General features: G+C 39.6%; 1 protein-coding gene across 1 annotated transcript in view; it reads left to right on the top strand.

Annotated features, from left to right (window-relative positions):
- The window catches only part of LOC120525136 (immunoglobulin kappa light chain-like), a 36,749-nt gene extending 21,861 nt beyond the window's left edge, over positions 1-14,888 (top strand). The window contains exons 3-5 of the mRNA XM_039747192.1: positions 1,190-1,531; positions 7,651-7,737; positions 13,361-14,888. Of these exons, the coding sequence (XP_039603126.1) occupies positions 1,190-1,531; positions 7,651-7,737; positions 13,361-13,548 (617 nt within the window). The 3' untranslated portion in view covers positions 13,549-14,888. The remainder of the gene's footprint in view (positions 1-1,189; positions 1,532-7,650; positions 7,738-13,360) is intronic.
- The last annotated feature ends 2,675 nt before the right edge of the window (positions 14,889-17,563 follow it).

The following is a 17,563-nucleotide window of genomic DNA, read 5'->3' as shown; positions in this document are numbered from 1 at the left end:
CACAGAGCCAGATTTAGTACAGAGGCTCATCATTTAGAACTGCTAGGCAAAGCATAAGACAAGAGAGATAAAGACAGCTGAGGAAGCGTGCAGTCAGACTGACAACAGTCGTATGTTATTTATCGTCTGTCAGAGTCAGCATGCAACTGTATCCTCTTTGCCTTGTTTGGAATTGTATTATTCACCTAAGTGTGGGCCAGCACATGAAGAAAGAGTATGAAGCCTTGGAACATTGCCGACATTTGATGCCAACGGACGGATGGGAGATAACGTCATTCGATCCTGAAAATCCTTCCAACGCAGCAGCGATAATGGCAGGCTCTACACATCAGGCTCCCACTCCCAAACTGGGTTCTTGCCATTGGCTTCCTTCGTCTGTTATGCAGCGTAGGCCGTCATTAAAGAAAGCAAAGTTATTTCTCCTATGTGATTTCTTACCACCACATCACTAAGGGAGGGATATCGCATTTTAATTTCATATCTATATAGATTCGGGTTATGTAACACGCCGCAATTACAAAATAACTCACTCCAACAAGGGAGCTAATGATCCCTGCTGGATACACCAGTATTGTCAGAGTGATAGTTCCATTTCTCCGTCTTTCTCACCCCACAGGTCCTCCAATCCTAACTTAGTTGTGCCCAGTGCTATTCAGATAGACTTCCCTATGCCAGGAAAACCCATTTAGGGTACTAGTTTCCCAATGATCTAGCACCACTTCAGGCTCATATCATCATGACTTGATTAGATTATCTTCTGGTGCAAAGTTCATCTAGAACCTTATCATGTCATATAAAACAATCTGAAATGTAAACAATGTGCAAATTTAAATTACAATGTGCAATTGAATTGTATTTTTTACTCCATGGCAATGGTTTTTATAACCTCCAAGTGCCAATGGCTTTTGAGCTCACTGTGTTTTGTAGGTGTAGGATGTCATTCAATGTGTAAATGTAACTTAAGTGTAAGATTTAAAATATCTCCACTCACTGTTGTTTCTAAAGTATTTGTGTTTTATTATTGTGTTTGTTCTGTTAAGAAAAAGAATGGTTGGTTATAGCAGATGCTGGACTTCATTTTTGCCCCAAACTTGCCATATAACGTGAATCTTTACATTTTACTGATGATGTATCTTCTAGTCAATAATGTGAGTTATGCTGATCCCTTCATTAATCCTTTCTTTTTTAGATTCGATTCAGCCACCCCGCACTCCCCTACTCCATCTTTTCCCACCATCACCTCAGCAACTTCATACTAAAAATGAAGCCACGCTGCTGTGCGTGGCTCGACATATGAGGCCCCAGCATGTACGACTGCGCTGGGCAGTGGATGGGCAGGCACAAGACCTACAACAGCAGGTGGAGGCATCTGAACGTGAGCCAGAGGGCACATTCACCTCCTGGTCGATGCTGCGCATTAGTAGTGACACCTGGCAGAGGGGAGCGTGGGTAACGTGCCAAGCAGACCATGAAACGGTGGATCCGAGTACTCCGCTGGAGAAGAGTGTGGAGTTGGGGTTAAGACGAGGAGGTAAAGTGCATTTTTTTTAATATGAATTATGTAACAATTTTTAGTTAGCTATGTTTTTCTAATGAGGGCTGCATCATATACATGATTTCTTGGACATTGCAGGGCTGTCAACTGGTGACTGTTGTATGTGTGTGAGCCTCTCAATGGATTAGTGTCACATCCAAGGTAGATTTCTACTTTGCACCCAGTGGTTCCAGCAGAGGCTCCAGCCCACTGTGACCCTGAGTGGTGTTATGGGTCCACAGCTCGTTGAGTAAAGGCCATTTTTAATAAATAATCATTGTGCTCGCGGCTTAGCGAGGGACGTTAGCCATAGTGAGCCGGGACGATCCGTAGGGTGTGGGCGTTTCTCACCTAGTGCACAGGTGAGGAACTGCCCACATTCATGATTGTCCCGCGGCTAATGCTGCAGCTGCTGTGGCCCTCGTCATTTTAAAAAAAACGAGTCGGTTTTAAAAAAAGAAAGAAACGATCAAAGAAAGAAAAAAGAAACGATCGGAGAGAGAAAGGAAAGGAAAGGAGAGGGCGGAGGTTACCGGGAGCAGGAGAGGAAGCAGGTGGTGAGAGAGAGAGCCGCGAAGAGCGGCGGACGGGCGCGAATGGCGCTCGTGGGCAGCTGCGTTGAAGCTGGGTGTTAGGCGACACCCAGACGTTTGTGTTGATGTCGCTCCGCTGGCGATCAGGTAGCGGGAGTGACCAGGGAAGGCGACTGGCGCGGAGAGGCCATTGAAGGCAGGAAGTCGGAGACTTGGTGGTGGGAATCCCCAACGTGGCGACCTGGCGTTGTGGGAAACCAAGTTCTCGGGACTGGGATGAGTGCCATACGAAGCCAGGGATCGGGAGGTCTCCAGTCTCGTGCGTGTGTTTCAGGAGGGCAGCTGCAGAGAGCGTCTTGCCTGCTGCGATGCCCAAACAGGATTAGCAGGTGAGACGCATACAGAAAATAGGCACGGATTTTGTTAGTGTTTTAAGACTGCTTCCATAAGAAGATTTAACCTCACGTTTTAAAGGATTGTGTTTTTCTATTGATTTTAACCTCCACGTGTTCATTTAATGGATTATTTATTTATTTATTGAAGATCTGCACTATTTATGAACACTGTTTTTGATTTGTTGACTGTTTTAATAAAAGCGCTGTTGCACTTTTTGTATACCTTCCCCTTGCTGGAATTATTTGCCTCCATTGACTAGCTCACTCGGTAACATTATCGACGGTGTTGGGTTCATGTGCTTCCAATATCAAAGGGAGTGTGGAGCCTGAACCCACATCGTCACACCCTGAACTAAATACACCGGGTTTAAGAGTGTTGCACTATATGGCCAAAGGTGTGTGGACACATGCCCATCACCCCTGTATGAGCATGTGAGCTGTCCCATTCCAAAACCATGGGCATCAATGTTTTGTGGCTATAACAGCCTCCACTCTTCTGGAAAGGCTTTCCGCAAGATGTTCAACTGTGTCTGTGAGAATTGGTGTCCATTCAGCCAAAAGAGCGGTTATGAGGTCAGGTAGTGATGTTGGATGAGTAAACCTAGTTCACAAAAGGCATTTCCATTTTATCCCAAAGGTGTTAAGTAAAGCTGAGGTCAGGAATTTGTGCAGATCACTCAAGTCCCTCCATGTGTCCATGGACCTGGCTTTGTGCACTGGGGCAGTCCTGCCAGAATAGAAACAGGGCCTTCACAAACTGTTGGCATAAAACTGGAAGATCCACTGGAACCAAGGGGGCATTTTTCAGACACTTCGATTAAGTCAAACAGAGCTTGCCTGGAACAATGGAATAAACTGTTCAAATCCAAGTGAGCAAAGCTTGTAGAGGCTTACCCCAAGAAGACTTGAAGCTTTAATTGCTGCCAAAGGGGCTTCTACAAAGTCCAGAATTAAGGGTCTGAATACTTGCATGAATGAGAAAGTTCAGGTTTTGATTTTTAGCAAATTTGCATTTTCACTTTGTCATTATGGGGTATTGAGAGATTTATGCAGATTTATAATTGCAAATTTATCTATGTAAGATTAAATCTACCACATAATAAAGTGTGCAGAATGTGAATACTTTCCAAATCAAAATCACTTTATTGCTAGCATGTGAAACATATCAGAATTGACTTTGGTTAGGTGCAAAAACATGGAATATAAGAATATAAGACATTGCCAGCTCAAGACCACATTTTATCAACCCACCATTAATCTCATATTGTGCAGACAACTATACAAATACAACTTTTTCTTGCACAAAATGATTTACAAACTTCAATAATACCCTCAAATAAACAGAAAAACTATACAAAATAATATATGTATCAAATAGTACAGGATTAACAAGTATGGAGTATTTCCAAATAAACAGCTCAGTTACCAGTTATATTTTGTAAAAACAGTTAGGAGTAACCCAATGTCAGTTTATTTAGGATCTGAATACTTTGAGGAAAAAAGCTTCAGAGATGACGTGTAGTGCGTGTTGTGATAGACCCGTACCTCCTCTGTGATGGCAACTTAATGCTCAGCTGGCTGCTGGGGTGGGTGAAGTCGGACGCAGTTTTTCCTGCTCTCTTTTTTTTTTTGCTCTGGTGATGAACGGATCTTTTAATGTTGGGACATGTCAGCCAATGATTTTCCCAGCTGAAGAAATCACCCGCTGCACCTGACTCTTAGAAAGAGAGGAGACAGAAGGAAACCAAACAGTGATGGAGGTGGTCACAATACCCCCAAAGATGGCTCAGTAAAAGTGTAACAATATACGCCTTGATAAGCCAGGCCACATACACTGTATTGTAAGGCATTTAGAATTTGTGTTGAGCTTTTTGTCTAAGTACAGATGTAACAGCAAGACTTGAGTGTAACAGATGTGTGATGTGTCTTCGAGTATTTTTTTTTGCCAGATACTGGCAATTAAACAAACAATGAGAAACTGAGGAGGATGTGAGTTTGTGTGTACTGTGCTGACGTTTTTCTGGAGCAGAGTGTATGAACTGACGGGACTGATTTATGTCTAAAAGGGGTGCCCCCTAATTTTTTTTCCTAATCGTTTCATGGAATTGCTTCTTGACATTATCGTGATTTCTTTTTCTGCATGTTTCTGAAGGTACTTGTCTTTTACTTTTCTGGTTAACTCCACCTTCTTAGTGATTTTTAAAATATATTTTATCCAAATTATAATTTAGTGTATTTTTAAAATGTATTACCTTTGTTCATTGCCCTATCATGCACAGTGTATAGGTTTTGTGTTAAAGTGTATAAAGGATCTGTTGTGTTTTGACAAAAAAAGTTAACAAAAATCAAAAATTATTTAATGATATTTTAAGGTTTATTTTTGAAACTGGAATATTTATTATAGAGTAGATTTAAAACTTAAATTGTTAGTATTCTACATTTCATTTATTCGCAACACAAACAGCGCTTTCTTTCAGCTTGTACATTATACCAGTGGTTCTCAACCTGTAGGGCGGGCCCCCCTTGGGGGGCGCAAAGTAACAAAAAGGGGGGCGCGAAGATGTGAAAAAAAGAAAATCTGTTGAAACCAAAACAAATTAACTTAAACTACATTCTAATACTAGAACAATAAATATACTGTAGAGTTAGATAAATGTCGATAAAAGTTAAGTAGGTATAGTAAAATATGCATCTACATTTCAAATAAATGTTAGGGGGGGAGCGATTGAAACTGTTATGAAAACTCGGGTCGCAAATACTTAAAGGTTGAGAAACGCTGCATTATACTATACTTAAACTTTATATGGGGTGGCACAGTGGCGTAGTGGGTAGCGCTGCTGCCTTGCAGTTAGAAGACCCGGATTTGCTTCCCAGGTCCTCCCTGCGTGAAGTTTGCATGTTCTCCCTGTGTCTGCGTGGGTTTCCTCCCACAGTCCAAAGACATGCAGGTTAGGTGGGTTGGCAATTCTAAATTGTCCCTAGTGTGAGCTTGGTGTGTGTCCTGCGGTGGGTTGGCGCCCTGCCTGGGTTTTGTTTCCTGCCTTGTTGGCTGGGATTGGCTCCAGCAGACCAACATGGCCCTGTAGTTAGGATTTAGCAGGTTGGATAATGGATGGATGGATGTACTTTATATTCAATGCTTCTTTCTGACAATTCCATCAAGAAAGTATTCATTCCCATTGGTGTTTGTCCTGTTTTGATACACTGGAGTTAAAATAAAATTTCTTTTGGATATTTTGTAATGGACATAACAATGTATTCAAAATTGCTGAAGTGGAATGAAAATAAAATACCTAGCATATATCTAAAAAAAAAGGAAAAACTAAAAAGTTATGAGTGCATATGTATTCACCCCCTTTGCTATGAATCCCCTAAGTAAGATTTGGTCCAACCAAGAAACTTTAGAAGTCACATAATTACAAGCACTGTGAAATATCACTGACCTTCGTTTTTATCTGTTTTTTTAGCTCTTTATCACTGGCTGAATGTTAGCACATCAAAAGGAATGTGTCTCACAGCTTTAAGAGAATGTTTCTACATTTCGTAGAGCAACAGACAAAAAATAAAAATCCTTCTTTAGAACAAGCTAAAAAAATTTTATATTAGAAATGCAAGCTATGTCTATGTGTTAATATGGCAAGTGTGGCATATGGCCGGTCGTTTATCCGCCACCAGATGAAGCCCTTCCTGCAGCATGGAGGTGCCCCGAAGACCAGCAGGGAATCATGGACAATGGAGTTTTTTTCCACAGCCCTGCTGGATACCATGGGGGCCGCTAGAGGGAGCTGCAGGGAGGAACAAAGACTATTGGCCCTACGCCCCGGAAGTACGTCCGAGTCACATGGACAAGGGGAATGACGTGCTTCCGGGGTGAAGAAAAGGACTTTAGATCTGACCCGGAAGTGATAGGAGATCACATGGACTGGGGATTGGAACATTTCCAGGTCAGGGATAATAAAAGGATTGTGGGAGCTCCCAGATGGCGAGCTGAGCTGGATGGAAGGGTGGCAATGCATCTGGGAGTGGAGTATTTTTGTTTATTGTGGATTATTGTGTTATTTATGAGTATTGTGAAGAGGAGGGTGCTTCCTGCACTGTTTGTGAATAAAAAGTCAACTATTTGGACTTTTACCTGGAGTCTGGCATCTTGGACAAGGGTTCAAGGGAGCGACAGTGCCCCCTATCTGTCACACAAGAATGGAGCTTATATGATTGTAGATTTGTGTGCTGGGTGGCTAGCACCCTTACGCAGCTTTATCCCTTGGAATGCAAGATGGCAGTCCCATGGGTTCCCTTGGGGTTTCATGGGAGATTGAGTCCTGCTATTCAGCCCTTTTGGGTCCCATGGGCACCTCCAGAGGGTGCTGCAGGGACTGGGGATCCCTGCTTTATTGGGCTCCTGCTTGTCTTGGAAATGATTCCAGACCGCACAAACGGTCCACCAGAAGTACTCCCGGGTGTCACATAAAAGAAGCTTTCTGCCACAGTTCCAGGAGCCAGAGTCAGGAGGTAGAGGGATGAAAGTTGCTGGAGGAAGGAGGAAGTGGAGAGAGAGAGTGAGAGAGAGAGGAAGAGAGAAAAAAGAGAAACCAAAGAAAGAGTTGCTTTAGGGCTTGCTGGTGTAGTACATAGTACTGTGCCGTGGGAAATGCTTGGGGAAGAGTTTCCCACAAAGCAATTAAAAGCCTGTGTGTGTTGTGAACTTTATCCCATGTCTGCCAGTGTTGGGTTTGGGGAGTTGGAGTGCCCCCTGCAGGCCATATTTAATTAAAGTAAAAATTATTACAGTGTCGTGTTGATTGTCAATTATTGATGATTGTAACTGCTAACTGCACAGTCCATATCAGAAGGTGCTCATTTATAAACTTTTACTTTCGGTACATTTCAAAATGAAAACAGCAGAAAAATTACTATTTTGAACTTTTGAAATACTTATCGTACTTAAATGGTATGCAATGAATTCTCAGAAATCCTGTCCATCACTGCATGTCTAAAAACTTAAGGTGAATTGTGACTGAATGTTGCTGCCGGGTGCTGCTTTGTTTTTTTATTGTGACTTAAACACAAGTAAGAGACATGTAGGGATAGAAGACTGACTTATGTATTTGGAAAGTTGATTAAGGTTTCCCCAAACCCTAAAAAGGGGTGTTTTTAAGAAAAAAAATCTTTTGTCTCTTTTAATCTAAAGATTGTAAAGAAGAAGATAAATCCGGATGGAATATTCAAGATGACAATATGACCAGCAGCAGGAATTCTTTCTCAAATAATTATGCAGGTAATGTGTAATATAATAGTTATGTTATAACCCGTAATTCATTGGTTTTATGTCATTTTACAATTACAAAATATTTTTTTGTGGAAACTGAATTATTTGTATATAAAGATTTTGCCATGCAATTGTTATATTAATATCTGTTACAATTTTAAACATTCTTTAAAAATACCCACAATGGTGGTACTTGTATTGAAATGCTGCCCACTTTTCAGAGTAAAGTGTTCTTGGTCAGTTTTCATGCTCATCATTTTATGGAACTCTCCCCTCCTTCTCCATCTCTGTGCTCTGTCTCCTGTATTTTGGTTTCTTTTGTTCTTATTTTTCTGTGTGTTCTCCTCTATTCTCTAAACCAGCCTATTGTCTTCCATGCTCCCAAAGCACTGGCATGATGTATATACCTATGCCACACTCTTGAAGATTAGGAATTAACCATTGATGCCATCTGCTGTTGCCCCCTTCTCATCCAATCACACACACACACACACACACACACACACACACACCACACTGCAGTTCTTTTTTTGGTTTAAAGAGCCTAGCAGGCGTCACACTGAAAACGTCCTGAAATAACCAACAGCTTTGGACTAACTGAGTCCAGACACTTAATAGGAACCTCATAATTGAATTCAAAATATAGCTACATAATAGGGTGTATTGGGTACAATAACTTTCATTTTATTTTCATCTCTTGGTTCATAAAAGAAATTAATTCATCATTAAATAACAATATAATAATAATTATCCTTTGCATTTATATAGCGCTTTTCTCACTACTCAAAGTGCTCAGCAATTGCGGGTTAAGGGCTTTACTCAAGGGCCCAACAGAGCAGAGTCCCTTTGTTTTTGGGAAACAATAAAAATGAATCTTAAATTATACACAATGAAAATAATTGAACATTGGCTAAAAAGCTACTCATTAAAATTTCAAACAGGTTATAACATACACATGTACCCAGGTTATGGCATAGAATCACAAAGTTTGACTTTTAAGGGGCCGAGCACTTAAGCACATAAATGCCCTCCTGTTTTGCTCTCAATCTTTTTCTTTTTGTTTTTCTTTTGTTATCTTTACAACTGGATTCATCAAAGACATTTGAAGCTCTAACCTTATAAATTACCAAGAAATAGCAGGCCATTTAAATCCTCTCAGACATGGAAGAGTCCCCCCAAAAGTGATGGTCCTTTGTAATTTTTGCTTTTATTTTGTCAAAGCACTATTAAATGTCTCCATTCCAGACAACAGATTTTTATGAATGGCAGCAAAGAGCACTGTGACAAGTTCAAAATATGGATACAAATACAAACTAATCCCATAATAGTACGCATAAAGTCACAGATTTACGGAAGCGTATTAGGGCCACGGTGAAAAAAAAAATACGGACACAGCGAAAAAAAAAAGTCTAAATGTCGAGATTAAAGTCGACGTGCTGACTTTATTCTCGACATTTCCACTTTATTCTCGCCATTTATGCCGAGATTAAAGTCGACATTTCCACTTTATTCTAATAGTTTATTTTGTCAGTAGAATGTCGCAAACTAAACTTCATCTTTAAATCAATGTTCAATTTACTAGATTTTCTCAAACCCCTTCATAAATTAATGTAGCACATTAAATGCTTTATATTAAGTGTTCCCCGACCCAGTTTTTAATCTCTATGCGCTTCTTCAACTGACTTCCTCTTGCACTGAGAGGCGCAGACAGCGATCGCCGCACATTGACTTCATGATATTCCTGCTCTAAGAACATTCAGAATACTAAGAGAAATACAGTACTTGATATCTTTTTCACGATGAAATGCATTAAAGCATGTATTAAACATGGGTGGCGGGGGGCACGGTGGCGTGGCTATAGAGCTGCTCCCTTGCATTAAGGGGTCCCCAGTTGTATGTTCAGTGTAGTACAAAGTCCCCAAAACTGGATATATGAATGGGTATCGCACAGGTTTAACTTAAATATTTTGTAAATATTGGGCTTGATGGGTCGGAGACACGAACACAGGATTAAATGGATGTTCTTCTGAGCGGGCTTTCTTTATTGCATGCGTGCTGTCTCTATCTGACGTACTAAACCTCCAGTTTCTATCCTTGCTTTTTCTTTCTGCACATAACCAATCACCACAAGATAAACAACAACAACATTTATTTATATAGCACATTTTCATACAAACAGTAGCTCAAAGTGCTTTACATATTAAAGAATAGAAAAATGAAAGACATAATTATAAAAAATAAATCAACATTAACATCGAATAAGAGTAAGGTTCAATGGCCAGGGGGGACAGAAAAACAAAAACTCCAGACGGCTGGAGAAAAATAAAATCTGTAGGGATTCCAGACCATGATACCGCCCAGTCCCCTCTGGGCATTCTACCTAACATAAATATAAACGTCTTTGTGAAATTAAAACAAGTTATAAACTTAGACCTCGGAGTTTTCAGAACTTTAAATTATTAAAGCATGTGAGGGCACGGTGCTTGCTGGGATGGAGTTTCAGAAATTAAAAAAAAATCTTCATTATACATGTTTAATTATGCCATCCATTCAGGGTTGCGCCCATCCCAGCAAGCATCTTGTGCGAGGCAGGAGTAAATCCTGAATGAGACGCCAACACATCGCAGGGTGAATACGAGCAACACAAACAGTAGCAGGGTCAATAATACATAACAAAACCCCACATCCTACATGTCTTTGAAAGGAAACTGAAACACGCCGAGTAGACCCACCAGAAAAACATGCAAACTCAAGGCAGGGAACACCCGGGAACCCCTTGCTGCGAAGCAGCAGTGCAACCACCACGCCACCGTGCCCCCATATGCTTTAATACATTTTAAGTTCTGTACATTTTAAGTTTTGAAAACTCTGGGGTCTAGGTTTATAACTTGTTTTAATTTCACAAAGACGTTTATCGTGTGGTGATTGGTTATGTGCAGAAAGAAAAAACAAGGATAGGAACTGGAAGTTTAGTACGCTAGATTGAGACAGCGCGCATGTAATAAAGAAAGCCCGCTCCGAAGAACATCCATTGAATTCTGCGTTCGTGTCTCCGACCACCACATCACGAACCCAACATTTACACGATATTTCAGTTAAACCTGTGCGATGCCCATTTATATATCCAGTTTTTTGGAGCCTCGTCACACTTGCCATAAAGTTCACTACACAGAACATACAACTGGGAACCCCTTAATGCAAGGGAGCAGCTCTATAGCCACGCCACCGTGCCCCCCGCCACCCATGTTTAATACATGCTTTAATGCATTTCATCGTGAAGAAGATATCAAGTACTGTATTTCTCTTAGTATTCTGAATGTTCTTAGAGCAGGAATATCATGAAGTCAATGTGCGGCGATCGCTGTCTGCGCCTCTCAGTGCAAGAGAAAGTCAGTTGAAGAAGCGCATAGAGATTAAAAACTGGGTCGGGGAACACTTAATATAAAGCATTTAATGTGCTACATTAATTAATAAAGGGGTTTGAGAAAATCTAGTAAATTGAACATTGATTTTAAGATGAAGTTTAGTTTGCGACATTCTACTGACAAAATAAACAATAGAATAAAGTGTAAATGTCGACTTTAATCTCGACATAAATGGCGAGAATAAAGTGGAAATGTCGAGAATAAAGTCAGCACGTCGACTTTAATCTCGACATTTAGACTTTTTTCTTCGCTGTGTCCGTATTTTTTTTTTCACCGTGGCCCTAATACGCTTCCGTACAGATTTGTTTAGATAGATACTTTATTAATCCCAAGGGGAAATTCACATACTCCAGCAGCAGTATACTGATACAAAAAAACAATATTAAATTAAATAGTAATAAAAATGAAAAATGAAAAAAAATAAAAAATAAAAATAAAAAAGCAGACAATAACTTTGAGTAATGTTAGCATTTACTCCCCCGGGTGGAATTGAAGAGTCGCATAGTGTGGGGGAGGAACGATCTCCTCACAATATGCAAGCATTCGAGGCAACTCAGGCCCCTTCTTTAGACAATCTTGCATATTGTAATGTTTTTACTTACCGGTAGCCAATAAAAGGTGTCTATTCGCTTGACGTCTCACTACATCCATAATGGCTATCACAGTACAACACCCTAATACTTTTTTAAGTAGACAGGAAAGCAAATTACTTTGAAACTGATTAACATAAATGGAGCCCAGCAATATCTGTCCATTAACCAGCTGTTGAACTGTGGCCAGCTGACAATGCTTATGATATCCGCTGACAAGGTTACTGCCCGGCCATGTAATAGTAGGAACCCAGGACTGACCGGGAGGACCACTGGTTTGGAAGATTAAACATGCTTTTGAATTGCATAGGAGATTAAATCCATCCATCCATCCATTTTCTAACCCGCTGAAACCGAATACACGGGGTCACGGGGGTCCGCTGGAGCCAATCCCAGCCAACACAGGGCACAAGGCAGGAACCAATCCTGGGCAGGGTGCCAACCCACCGCAGAGGAGATTAAATATTAATTTTTAAATGTCAGATGTAATAGCAATTTTCCCAGGTCAGACTGTAAATCTGCAATGCTTCATTATAGTGGGTTTGTACTTTTAATTTTGCAAAATGTATTTCTAAAGTTTTCCTTTATTTTAATATTTATTGAGCCTTTTTTGTTTCTTGTGTCTGCAGAAGAAATTCTATAAATATGTTAAAAAAAATCACAAAATTCATATATGACTTTTTCATCAGTGCATTTCAACATTAAAAAATATTCTCTCATTAAAAATGAAGTCTGGAGGAATTATCTTCATTTGTTTAGAAATCCTTAAACTTTGCTTTATTTGTGCTGGTTCTCTTTATTGTTCGACCTTTGTTAAGTTGATATTCCTATCTTCAGAAATGTCTTTTTCTTTCTGCACTGAACCACATTTATATTAACCTAAAGAACCTCACCATACAGATTTAGTTCTTTTGATTCTTTCAGTGAGTGAGCATTTTTCCTGCTTTGGTTGTGCTTACTGTATGTCCTTTCATCTGAAGGGTGGTGTAGCGTAGTGGTTAAGGCATCAGACCAAAACACCTCCAGATATCAGTTCAGTCCTCATTACCACAAGCAAGCCTTACAAGGTGGCTGTGCTTCAATAACAAAAGCCATACCTTTACATAGGTGTGCTCTCCCTCTGTTAGTAAAGTGCCTTGGCATGGAGTTCACTACACATGGGGTTTACGTTTAAGTTCTATTATCTGTAATTTAGTTATGTGCTTAATGTCATTTTCTAACCTGCTCGATCCAGACCAGGGTCGTGGAGGAGGCCTAACCCAGCTAACACAGAGATCAAGGCAGGGATAGGGCATCAGTCCATCACACCCCACACATTAGGGCCACTTTAACGTCACCAATTCTCCTAACCTGCACATCTTTGAGAACGTGCAAACTCCATGTGGGGAGGAGATGGGACACAAATCCCAGTCTTGTTACTGACAGCCTGCAGTGCTACCATGTCACTGTATGCTAAAATTCTTAGAAAAATATGATGATCAAGGTACATGGGTAATTAATTTAAGAGACTAGCCACAAAATTCCCAGCAAATGACATGCATCTTTTCTCACTGTTGTATTTGCTATTTTCATTGTCCGTTTTTTTATTCATTTGACTATTTGATATTTTCATTCCAGGTGACCTGGCGCATATTTTGGACATCACCACTTTCTGCTACTTTTGTCTATTGGTCTTCTCCATCTTGTTTGGAAGTGCAATCACCAGCTTAATTTTTTTTAAAAGTAAAAATCTCCGGGATAGGGTCAAAAGCCGCCAAGCTCCACTTGAGGTTGCACCCAGAGCACGTCCTAAAGTGCAGAAGTAATCATCCGGTTCACTCTTATGATCCAGTTCTAGACCGGTGCTATTCAAAGATGACCAAACCTCATAGCAGACCCTCTGTAATCATTCCCTTAGCAGTTGGCCTTTCTTTGGATCAGATGTTCTTAGTCCTCTGAGTTTTTATTAGGTTAATTAAGTCTGAAAACTGAATAGAGAGCCAATCAACAAAATGGAAACGTGGAATGTGATATAAAAAAGAAATAAAAAGATCAGGCATAAATATATGACAAAACTGTAAACGATTCTGACTAACAATCCTGTTTAAACAGACAGTGGCAGCCATTCAACACGTAGTGAGGTTTCTGGGGGCTGCAGTGGCGACTCCCTTTGTTTCCAAGTTAGTCTCTAATTCTTGGGTACTGCAGTGTATTAAAGTTTTTCCAAGGCTGCAATATTCTAAGATGAGCAATATTCTAGTATATTCTCTGCGCCTGGGTCCTGTGTAGAACAGGGGTCTGCAGTCCTCAAACCCTCCTGCGGCTTCATTCTAATCATCTTCTTAATTAGTGACCAGTTTTTGATGTTAATTAACATCTTTTTCCTTCATGTTAACCGACTTGGTTTTTTAAGAATCAGTCCATTGAATTCTTTTATAATTTTCTTTAAACAACACCCAAACAAAAATGAGATTTGAAATTCACCAAAAGATGACCAGCTAAGCCAAGGCCTCAAACTCCAACCAATTTCACTCCAACCAGTTTCTTAATCAGAAGCTGATTTTTGTTGTTAATTAAACAATTACTTAACTCCATGGCTTGTTTGTACCACAGTAGACATGGATTGATAGCCCACCCAAGCTTGGTCCAAACTTTGAATCTAATGCTTCTGGTAAAGGCTTAAGCCTCATTTGGAATACATGGGTTCACTGAGTGATGAATAATCATTTAAAGCAGACTGGCAAGCAGGTGAAATCATTGTTCAGATGTGCATTGTGTGTTAAGAAGGACAGAAGCAACAAGAAACTTGACAGGAACATTTTTCCAAAGGATCCCAGCATAGCTGTGCTGGCAAATACACCAAAGACACATAATCATTTGTCAGGCAATGAATGAGTTTAAGGGATAGCCATGTAGGGTCCGGCATCCCGAGAAGATGCGCTGTGTTACTGAGATAAATCTCCATTAAAAGGTACTCTTACTTTAAATTTTTTTTAAAAGCCACTGCTAGAGTTTAAATATGTTATTATTAACATATGTGATAATTAAATGCTCCCTAGCTTAACACTCTTACACATCTCCTATCCTTAGAACATACAGAGATGCTTTCTACACACCTTCAATTTCTATTAGCTTACAGTTTCAAATTTGGATTGAGAAAAGTCACTTCAACCTGTATATATATATATATATATATATATATATGTATATATGTATATATGTATATGTATATGTATATGTATATGTATATGTATATATATATATATATATATATATATACGGCGTACTGCACGATAACGTGCACTGAATACACTTGACTTGAGCATACATAGTTTTCCTCCTCTTTCTCTGTACGTTTACAATTTGTTTGCTCAGAGTTTGATGCGCTTGCTGCTTCCTGAGCAGCTCGTCTTTTCTCCACCCTAATGGCCCGCTGCATTTTTAATTTGTTATCATCTTTTCGCGTTAAAATTGATTAAGTCAGTGTTTGTGTTGCAATTACTTAGTACGTTTTCTTTAATTTTTCACTTAAGCTGGCACTTACATCTTCAATCTGCCTCAAGAATGCTTGAAGATATGAAGAGGTAGTGTAAGTGACCGCAAAGGCAGTAATGAATGAGAACGGCACCGATACACATGCGCCGCACGGCCGCCCTGCTGTGCGCTGCTGAGAGTTGATTCTACAATAAAATAAAAATAAAAAGAGTAATAAAAATCATCACCATGAAAGCGGATAGTAGACGTCACGTAGTATATGTGTACCAAATCTCAAGTCAATAGGTGAAACGGTTTGCGAGCTATAGGTGATTTAAAATCCTGGACAGACAAACGAACAGCCACGGTAGCGTATTATTTAAGAAGATATATATATATAAATATTTTATGTGTCAAAGAGCTGCTCCTGTCAATAAGCAGATCCTCAGCAATCAATCCAAACAATTGAAATGGCCACAGAGTCTCACACTGCAGTCTGCAGCGCAAGCCTAATTGTGCTGTCTGTACAAATCGACATTCTGAGCAAACCTCAATCACAAGTCACCCATACCACTGTGACAATGTTATATTCAATAAGCAAAAATGTCTCGATGAAGTAAGTAAAAAATTAACAGCAACTTCTATGTCCCTAAATTCCCAAGGGTAGATTTACCTAACCCTAATAAAACTAAAATTCACAATTCAGGTGCCTGCCCAAGCATTCATAAATATAATTCCTTGACACACGCAGCACTAAGGTTGGCCTTTTATAAAAAAAAAACTCGCCACTGCATGGCAGCCCAACACTAACAAAGCTAGCAAAAAAAAAATGAGGATTATTCAGCCCTAAATCTATTATTACCTTCTCCCATTATTTTAGACTGCTAACCATACTGTATAAATTGCATTATGAACCGAACACATTAAACAAACTGACACCAGAATGTTGTGACGTTGTTTAGACAATTAACCTTCAAATCAGTGATATTAATGATGGATTTAGTGTGTCACAGGTCTGCTTTGGATTTTTTTTTTTTTTTTTTATTTTGGACCTATTTGTCTGTCTTTGCATTCCAATATTTGTCACATGCTTATGGAAACATTTTCCTGTATCTTTGTATCTTTCATCTCTGACTCCCTGCTTGTACTTCAGATTCTGTTTTTGGATTATGGACTTGTTTAAATAAAACATTTTACCTTTAAACACATCTACTTTCATGTTTGGAGGCGCATGGCGAGCTGCATTCTAAGAAGCCTCACATTGATGGGACCCCAGTGCTCTCCATATTCCTGCATCTGTTGGTGTGGTGAGCCAACACACACCTATCTAGTAGACTGTGATTTATATTACAAATAGTCTGCACTTTATTTGTTTTATTTTAATTTTAAGTTAATCCTTTGTTTCATGTCTATTACTTTAATTATATTAAAGGGTTCTCCTTTGTTAAATTAATGTGATTTGCTGCAGTTTCTGGCGATTCATTGATTTATATTGTTGAGCTGCAGCAGAGCTCCATGGCCTCAAATACAGCATTGGCTTTAATCGCTCAGTTTATAATTGGGTGTATTGCTAGACAGTCCAGATAACTTATTTTCATTCACAGAACTGTCAGCACACAGACTTTTGTTATAATCTAGGATGTTAAATGTGTCTGAGTTTTTATTTTCTCCTTTAACCCAAGAATAAACCTGGATGCAGGTATCGCCTCACACCACATTTTGTGAACATCTGTAGATGCTCTTGACCCGCCAATAGGGCATATTATTAACTTACCAAATAGGGTGGTAGACAGTAGGACTTTGGGGACCTTCAAAACTCTATTCAGTGTCATTTTGGAGAAATTAGGTGACGAGGATTGGCAAACCTGTTGGGCAGATTGGGCCATTCTCTTTACAATGATCCTAATACAATGCACAAAATGGCAATTACAAAATTAAAATATAGTGGTAATATGGAATTAGGTCTTTTTGAAAAGTATATTGGTCAATTCTGTGAAGACAGTCCAGCAAACATGTACATAATGCCTTGTCTTTTCTCTGCTACTTTTTATTAGGTCGCAAACCGAACAATAAGCACTAAAGGGGCAGAGCTATGGCATGAAAGATATGGTGCACTGGTGAAGGCCTTCAGCACATAAGGTTGTGGGTTCAAATTCTGCTACTTTTCATAGTGTGACCATGAGTGGGTCATTTCACAATTGGAAAAGCAAAAAGAAATGTAACCAGTCATATCTCAGATGTTGTAAGTCACCTTGGATAAAGGGTTCTGCCAAATAAGAAATGGTTAATAATTCTTTGCATTTATATAGTGCTTTTCTCACTATTCAAAGCGCTCAGCAATTGCAGGTTAAGGGCTTTGCTCAAGGG

This window comes from Polypterus senegalus, chromosome 3, assembly GCF_016835505.1.
Source record: "Polypterus senegalus isolate Bchr_013 chromosome 3, ASM1683550v1, whole genome shotgun sequence".
Taxonomy (NCBI): Eukaryota; Metazoa; Chordata; class Cladistia; order Polypteriformes; family Polypteridae; genus Polypterus; species Polypterus senegalus.
This window is presented reverse-complemented; position numbering and strand designations above follow the sequence as displayed.